General features: G+C 44.9%; 1 protein-coding gene across 1 annotated transcript; it reads left to right on the top strand.

The window, feature by feature from the left end:
* The first annotated feature begins 591 nt into the window (after positions 1–591).
* LOC109567709 (spleen trypsin inhibitor I-like) lies at positions 592–7,376 on the top strand. Its single transcript, XM_019972740.2, has 4 exons — positions 592–743; positions 2,686–2,769; positions 6,160–6,355; positions 6,800–7,376. Coding segments are annotated over exons 1-4 (381 nt in total). The 5' UTR covers positions 592–643; the 3' UTR covers positions 6,801–7,376.
* Positions 7,377–8,604: the final 1,228 nt, after the last annotated feature.

The raw sequence follows: 8,604 nt of genomic DNA, 5'->3' as shown, positions 1-8,604 counted from the left end.
CCTCTGCCCGCCCCTCCCTTTATTCCTTATGTGAAGCAGTAAACAGGGTTACAACCCAGGAGGACACCACCTTCCCCAGTTAGGTTCCTGCCTGGACCAGTCCCTCGTGAAGTGCAGATGTCCATCCAGTGCAGAAGCTGTGGCAATGGTTGCAGGAAGGTGACCCGTGTTACACCTGTCTTCTGAGCCAGGTGAGGGGGGTCAGGGCATTGAGGCCCAGATGTGATGACACCTACAGGAGGATGGAAAGGAGGACCTGGGCTCACACACTGCCAATCACCTATACATCTTTGACTTGTTCTCATCTACTCATTGACCATCCATCATGTGTTATACACTGCTCTAGGTGCTCAGATGCTCCCTGAGTGACCATATTGAACAAAACTCCATCTGTCTGATCACAATCTGTGTTTACACAAGATGCACAGGCATTGTCAAGTCTGAGAACTGCTGTTACCGGACATTTGATCCCCTGCAGACAGAAGCAAGAGGCATGGTTAGGTGGGGGAATTTCACAATAAACAGGACTGACCCAGCTCCTCCCCTGTCTCACTCCCTTCTTCATCGCCTGATGCAACCTCTCAGCCAGGATATTAAAAGCCAAGTCCATCCCCAGCATCCACAGGAGCCCTCCTGCAAGGCCATGAAGATGAGCCGGCTCTGCCTCTCCGCAGCCCTTCTCTTCCTCCTGGTTATCCTGGTGGACAGCACCCCGGTGTATGAACAGAATACCCAGGACCAAGGTAGGATCACCTTTCCTCTGTAGACTGGAGGGGAATGAGGGGAGTTCTTGGAAGGGGTGGGGTGGATTCTGCCAACCTCTTGGAATGTTTGCTGCCGTGCTGGATGGGGCTTTTGTTTGTTTTGGCTGTATTGCTCTTCCTTGTTGCACGAGGACATTCTCTGCTTCCGGGCTCTACTCTCTGGTCGCGATGTGTAGGCTTCTCCATGGGGTGGCTTCTCTTGTTGCAGAGCAGGGGCTCTAGGCATCCGAGTTCAGTAGTTGCGGTTCACCTGCTTAGTCGCCCCTAGGCATGTGGACTCTTCCCAAACCAATGATAGAACCCATGTCCCTTGCGAGGGCAGGCTGATTCTTAACTACTGGACATCAGGGAACTCTGAAGTTGCAAAGCTTTAACTCCACTCCCATTAGGATTCTCATGAAGAAATATCTTAAAATTAAATACACATGTATATCAAATGGGTTGTGTCAGGGCAATATCTTGTCTGAAACCTGCCACCCACGTGCCCTGTGGCCTAGGAGAAGTCATCTACAGTTTCCTCATCTGAGCAGCAGGTACCTGTAACATGGGTTCTTTGAACATATTGCCAGTCACAATTATAAAGAGTTTATTCACATTTCTTGGCCAATTTTGGTCATTTTCCACCAAAATATGTTCACTTGAAAAGATTTGTCTACCTACTTGCTTGGGGCCAGAAAGCATATATATGTGTGTGTGTCAAATAATGGTTATCCCTCTATTATAAAAATTACTGAGAAAGACCTGGAACTACTGAGCAGAGCAACTACAAGGAAAGCAAGAAACACAATTCTGTGTTGGTTGGCTCGTGGGCCCAAGGCTGATACAGTATTAGCAAAGTTGCCAGACCGTTACCCTTGTCCTCTTTTGATTATCATATTATTATCCATATTTGATTCTTGTCCTGGTTCATGGCCCAAGATTCCAGGCAATTTCGGAATTTTTGTCTTTCATAGACCACAAGATTGTTAAAGAATTGAAATTCAGTATACTCAAAGGGTTGACTAAGAGAATCTTCAATAACAGACTTAAAGCTTTGAACTTTCTGCACCTCTGGGGAGAGAGGAAAGCACAGAGATTGAGACCAATCAACACTGGCTGATGATTTAATCAATATGCCTATTTAGTCAACCATCAATAAAAATCCATAAATACTGTCATTCAGATAGCTTTTGTGGTGGGAACTAATGCTGGTGTTGTGAGGGTGCTGTGCTCACCAGGGCACGGACACTCCAAGCACCTCCACTCCCCCTTTGTCCTACATATCTCCTCCATTTCACTGTTACTGAGTTTTATTGTGTATATTAATCTGAGAACTGTAAGTAAGGGTTTTCATGAGTTTGGTCGACAGTTCTATTGAATTTTTGAGTATGGAGCTGGGGTCATGGAAACTCTCACTTTTAATCACTTGGTCAGAAGCATAAGTGACTTGAGACCACTTGGCTGGCATCTGAAGAGAGGACAGTCTGGATGCCTCAACCCGTGGCATCGACACTAACCCCACAGATTTGGTATCAGAAGTCAATTAGCTGTGGTTCTCCCGTTGGGTGTTGGGAATTGGATGGTGTTGGTGGAGAAATCATGTATTTCATGTCAGGAAAAAACCCAGACTCACCTTCTCCTGTGATATGAGGGCTCACATGAGGCTTGGGGAGAGGTGAGTAGTGAAATATTTCTTAATCAAATAATGATTTTTCCTCTATTATTAAAACTAGTCAGAAAATGTGGAGCGTGGAGGAGAGTAACTGCAGGGAAATGAAGAAACACAGCTCTTGTGTGGTAGGCTGTGGGACCAAGGCTGACATAATATTACGTCTCCAGGCCCTTTCCCTTGTCCTCTTTTGACTGTTATTTTCTTAATCATGTTTGATCTGTTTCATGGACCAGGACTCCTGAAACTTTTGAAATTTATTCTCTTTAATAGGTCTTGTGATGATTTCTGGAAAGCAACTGGAGAAACGTTCAGTAAAGGAGCTCCCAACAGCAGTACTCCAAGAAGAGAATAAGGGTTTGTACTTTCTGCACCTCTGGGGAGAGGGAAGGTCACTGAGAGTGAGAGCAGTCACCAGTGGCCAATGATTCAACTAATAAGCCTATTTCTTGAAACGTCAATATAAATTCACAATTATTTGGATCAGAGAGTATTCCAGGTGGGAATGCAATGATGTAATGTGAGGGTGCTGTGCTCCACTAGGGAATGGAAGTTCCACACACCTCCATTCCTGCTTTGCCCTACAGATCTCCATTTCACTGTTCGTGAATTTTCATGTATATTAATCTGAGACTAGTAAGTAAGGATTTTCCTAAGTTTGGTCACCAGTTCCACTGGTTTATTGAATATGGAGGGATCATGGGACATCCACATTTTAGCCATTTGGTCACAGGCATAAGTAAATTTGGACCACGTGGCTGGCACTAAAATGAGGACAGTATTGAGCCCTCAACCTGTGGGAGCTGCATTAAACTGCATGGATTTCATCTCAGATGTCAATAGATGGGGAACACCAAGTGGGTGTTTGGGGAATTGGTTAGTGGTAGTAGATACACCACCAGATCATGCATCCAGATCATGCAAAATGATCTGGAAAACCTTTAGGAAAAGGCAGGTCTCCCCCAAAACTCAAACACCCATTTAGAGGTTGGAAATTCACCACTTTCTTACTAGCACCTCTGGGGAGAGGGGCAGGCTCTTGAGATTGAGATCCACCAGCAATGGCTGCTAATTCAATAGTTATGATTATTTATTGAAAACATCCATAAAAACTCATATTTATTTGGGTTCAGAGAGATTGCTGGGTTAGTGATCACCTGGACACATTATTTTATTATCCTGTCAGGAGACTGAATGTTAGAGGGAGTTTGAATGTTAGAGGGAGATTGACTATGATGTTGATGTGCTATATGATCAAGGTGATTTTTTTACTAAAAGGAATTCAATTATACCCATTCTATTTAATGACCTTGCACTTGTGGAGAGAATGAAAATGGGAGTTTGTAAGTCCCTATAAAGCACTGTTCTCGGGTTGTGAAAAAAGTTTGGCAAGTAGCTTGCTTTCTAGGAGGGAGACAAACAATAGCAAAGGCAAGAAATCCTATGGTAGGTTAGAAGTTTTTTGAAGTTAGAGAGTGATTCGGAGGAAAGATGCTGTGCTTTTTCTCTGCAGGGTCAAGGACACCTTCTGTGATAAGGAAGGTTTGAGCAGAGGCTGCAGAAGAAATGTGGCTGTTGTGTTTGAACGACAACTTGGACCAGGGTGGTTGAAGATGAATGGATGGAGGGGAGGGGAAGGGAGTGGAAGGGAATGAGGCCAAGAGGCCACGGGGGCAGGTCATGAAGAACTTTGTAGGACTTTATAAGAATCAGAATTTGACTCTCGGAGCAAAGAGTAGTCACTGAGGGACTGGTCATAGGAACAATGGGATAGGACTGAATACTGACAGGATCCCTGAGGCTGCAGTACAGAGAGTGCCCGCTAGGGGGCAAAGGGCAGAGACAGAGGCCCAGTGAGCAGGCTCCAGCAGTGGTCAAGTGAGCCATGATGAAGTGTGCATCTATGTTGTTCCCTGGGTCGATTTCAATCCTCTTGAATAACATGAATGTCTTGCTCTGTTAAGGCCTCTATGGAGGCTTCATTACCTAGTCATGATGCATTAAATCATTAGCCATTGGAGATTGTTCCACAGACAGCTCCATTCCCCTCCCTGAGGCTGAGGAAAGGCGAGGAGATGGAGAATAGAAGACCACAGGGGAGGACAGGAGGGTAAGAAGGAAAGGCAGTCCTTTCCTGTGCAATCCAATCTGGGCTTACAAGGGTCTTTCCAAAATCTCCGACCAGAAGACACTTTTATTGTTCTTCTCACATAAGAAATACTGAGATTTTTGGGAACTCAGCGTCAGGAAAAGGATGAAAAGAAAAAAAAAACAAACCTATATTTCTTTTTATGATCACAGTATTCAACGTATTAATAGTATCAACATTCAATTTATACAGTCCTCTAGGGTATCTGGAGAAGGCGATGGCACCCCACTCCAGTACTCTTGCCTGGAAAACCCCATGGACGGAGGAGCCTGGTAGGCTGCAGTCCATGGGGTCGCGAAAAGTCGGATAGGACTGAGCGACTTCACTTTCACTTTTCACTTTCATGCATTGGAGAAGGACATGGCAACCCACTCCAGTGTTCTTGCCTGGAGAATCCCAGGGACGGGGGAGCCTGGTGGGCTGCAGTCCACGGGGTTGCACAGAGTCGGACACGACTGAAGCAACTTAGCAGCAGCAGCAGCAACCTGAGGTATCAGAAGTAAACACACTGGTATGTTTTCTTCATGCCTTTTTTCCCACTAAAGCATGATTCCTTCACATTTTTTAAAATCGACGGTGGAAAGCTTTTACCATCCACATATGCACAGAGAATAGTATTATAAAACCCAGGTATCTAGACCCAGTAATTATTGATACATAAGGAATATTTTTTGACCTGTGATATCTCTCGGTTGTTGTAGAGTTGTGTGTGTGTGTGTTTTATTGAGCATTTATATATTCATTTGACATGTTGTATCTTAGTTTCGGGCCAAAAGCTCAGTAGTTGTGGTCCAGCAGCTTAGTTGTTCCAAGGCATGTAGGACCTCAGTCCCTTAAAAAGGGACCAAATCCAAGACTCCTGTATTGGAAGGCAGATTCTTAACCACTGGACCACGGGTAAGTCCTATAGAAGTCTTTGTTCAGTTCAGTTCAGTTCAGTCGCTCAGTTGTGTCCAACTCTTTTTGACCCCATGGACTGCAGCCTGCCAGGCTTCCCTGTCCATCACCAACTCCCGGAGCCTACTCAAACTCATGTCCATTGTGTTGGTGATGCCATCCAACCATCTCATCCTCTGTCGTCCCCTTCTCCTCCCGCCTTCAATCTTTCCCAGCATCAGGGTCTTTTCCAAAGAGTCGGTTCTTCACATCAGGTGGCCACAGTATTGGAGTTTCAGCTTCAGCATCAGTCCTCCCAATGAATGTTCAGAACTGATTTCATTTAGTATTGACTGGTTTGATCTCCTTGTAGTCCAAGGGACTCTCAAGAGTCTTCTCTAACACCACAATTCAAAGACATCAACTCTTTGGCTTTTAACTTTCTTTATAGTCCAAATCTAATCAAAGGCATTGTACCAATTTTTCTTCAAATACTTCATGAGGAGATACAAATTTGTACATAATTAATATATTGTGTCATGCTTAGCAACATTCATAATTATGTTCCAGAAAGGAGGTTTACAAATGAGCTTTTCAATGTGACCATCTTCTGCAGCCTAACATTCTCTACTGCAAACAAACAGGTGGTTTCAGTTGTTGACCTTGTAGACCAAGCTGTGATGACCATCCTCATAACTGACTCATTGCCCCTCCCATTTCAGCAACTTCTAGGCCTGCTTTCTGCCTGGAGCATAAATTCTCAGGTCCCTGCATTACTCCGGAGATCAGATACTTTTACAATGCCAAGACTGGGCACTGTGAGCACTTTATATACGGTGGCTGTAATGGAAAGAAGAACAACTTCCTCACTGAAGAGGATTGCATTAAGACCTGCGGTCAAGGGGCAGGGTCCCCGTGGTAAGACAGGAGCCAGGGCACAGGAGGAGGGGAAGGGCTGGGGAAAGAGGTGGAGCTCAGGGGGCCACACACCATTCACTCTGCACAGTGTCTTCCTCCTCGCTGGTGACAGAAGAGGCTGCAGTGTCCTGTGAAACCACGCACTGAGCGAGTTTTCCAGGGAGAGGGTGGCAGATGGTCAACCCCGGATGCCTCTTTGTGATCATCTGAGCCTGATCACATGCTCCTATTCTCAGGTGGAACACTGATCAGCCACCCTCCAGGGCAGGTCTGCAGTGTTCCTGAGCACCTTCAGGCCTGGAAAACTCATCTCCGTCTTATTGTCCATTGGGTCATGGGGACTATAATTCCATATTTTTTGGAAAGTCTAGGCTCTGTCATGGTGAACGGTGTCCAGGTCTGGGCTACAATGATGGCACTCAGCAAGTTCCTTTCTTTTTGCAGAGGACATGTGAAGAGTGGTCCCCAGAAACTCAAGTCTGAGATGGATCCCTGCAGCACTGAGCTGTAGCTGCTTCTGAAACAGTTCAGTTTCCTCGTAGTTCTTTTGTCCCCTACCCTCCTCAGCAGAACCTGCCTGTTTCCTTTCCTCCGTGGGTCTACATGCCTTACTTCTTTCTCACCCAGTTGGCTCTAAGATTCATGAGATACAGTCTTCCCTTTATCCTGAGCACTTAACACAGTTTCTGGCACCAAGGAGACAGTTTTTAATTCTTTGAGGAAGGAAGGAAGGAATGAGGAAGCGCATTCCTCCCGACCCAGGCAACTATAGAGCCCGTGGTTTGACACCAGGATTCTTGTCTTAACCCACATCCTCATGACATCTTCACCTTTATCCCCCTCCACACCTTAACTGCTCTCCTTGTGGCTGGCCAGGGTGGTATTTCTGGTATCCAGTCTCAGCATCAGTAATGAAAGAAGTCTTTGCAATAAACAACAAGCTCTTTCCCCCAACAATGATGTTGCAGTTTCTCTTTCTGCAGCTTCAAACCTCGTGGCTTATATTTCAATAAATGCATATTCAAAATCAAACTGACAGGTGTGGAGTCTGTTGTTTGCAACTACAAACCTTAAGCAATAGTTCAGTTCAGTTCAGTCGCTCAGTCATGTCCAACTCTTTGTGACCCCACGGACTGCAGCATGCCAGGCTTCCCTGTCCATCACCAACTCCTAGAGCTTGCTCAAACTCATGTCCATTGTGTCAGTGATGCCACCCAACCATCTCATCCTGTCATCCCCTTCTCCTCCCACTTTCAGTCTTTCCCAGCATCAGGGTCTTTTCCAATGGGTCAGTTCTTCGCATAGGTAGCCAAAGTACTGGAGTTTCAGCTTTAGCATCAGTCCTTCCAGTGAATATTCAGGACTGATTTCCTTTAGGATGGACTGGTTTGATCTCCTTGCAGTCCAAGGGACTCTCAAGAATCTTCTCCAACACTGCAGTTCAAAAGCATCAATTCTTAAGTGCTCAGCTTTCCTTATAGTCCTCCAAGTCTCACATCCATACATGACTACTGGAAAAACCATAGCCTTGACTAGACGGATCTTTATTGAGAAAGTAATGTCTCTGCCTTTTAAGATGCTGTCTAGATTGGTCATAGCTTTTCTTCCAAGAAGCAAGCATCTTTTAATTTCATGACTGCAGTCACCATCTGCGGTGAATTTGGAGCCCCAAAGAATAAAGTCTGTCACTGTTTCCATTTTTTTTCCTATCTATTTGCCTTGAAGTGATGGGACCAGATGCCATGATCTTAGTTTTCTGAATGTTGAGTTTTAAGCCAACTTTTTCACTTTTGTCTTTCACTTTCATCAAGAAGCTCTTTAGTTCTTCTTTGCTTTCTGCCATAAGGGTGGTGTCATCTCCATATCTAAGTTATTGATATTTCTCCCAACAATCTTGATTCCAGCTTGTGCTTCATCCAGCCTGGCATTTTGCATGATGTACTCTGCATATAAGTTAAATAAGCAGGGTGACAATATACAGCCTTGATGTACTCCTTTCCCGATTTGGAACCAGTCTGTTGTTCCATGTCCAGTTCTAACTGTTGCTTCTTGACCTGCATACAGTTTTCACAGGAGGCAGGTCAAGTGTTCTGGTATTGCCATTTCTTTAAGAATTTTCCACAGTTTGTTGTGATCCACACAGTCAAAGACTTTGGTGTAGTCAATAAAGCAAAAGTAGACATTTTTCTGGATCTCTCTTACTTTTTCGATGATCCAGCAGATGTTGGCAATTTGATCTCTTGTTCCTC

This window comes from Bos indicus, chromosome 13 (assembly GCF_029378745.1).
Source record: "Bos indicus isolate NIAB-ARS_2022 breed Sahiwal x Tharparkar chromosome 13, NIAB-ARS_B.indTharparkar_mat_pri_1.0, whole genome shotgun sequence".
Classification (NCBI taxonomy): Eukaryota; Metazoa; Chordata; class Mammalia; order Artiodactyla; family Bovidae; genus Bos; species Bos indicus.
The sequence above is the reverse complement of the archived record's forward strand: the minus strand, read 5'-3'. Positions and strand labels throughout refer to the sequence as shown.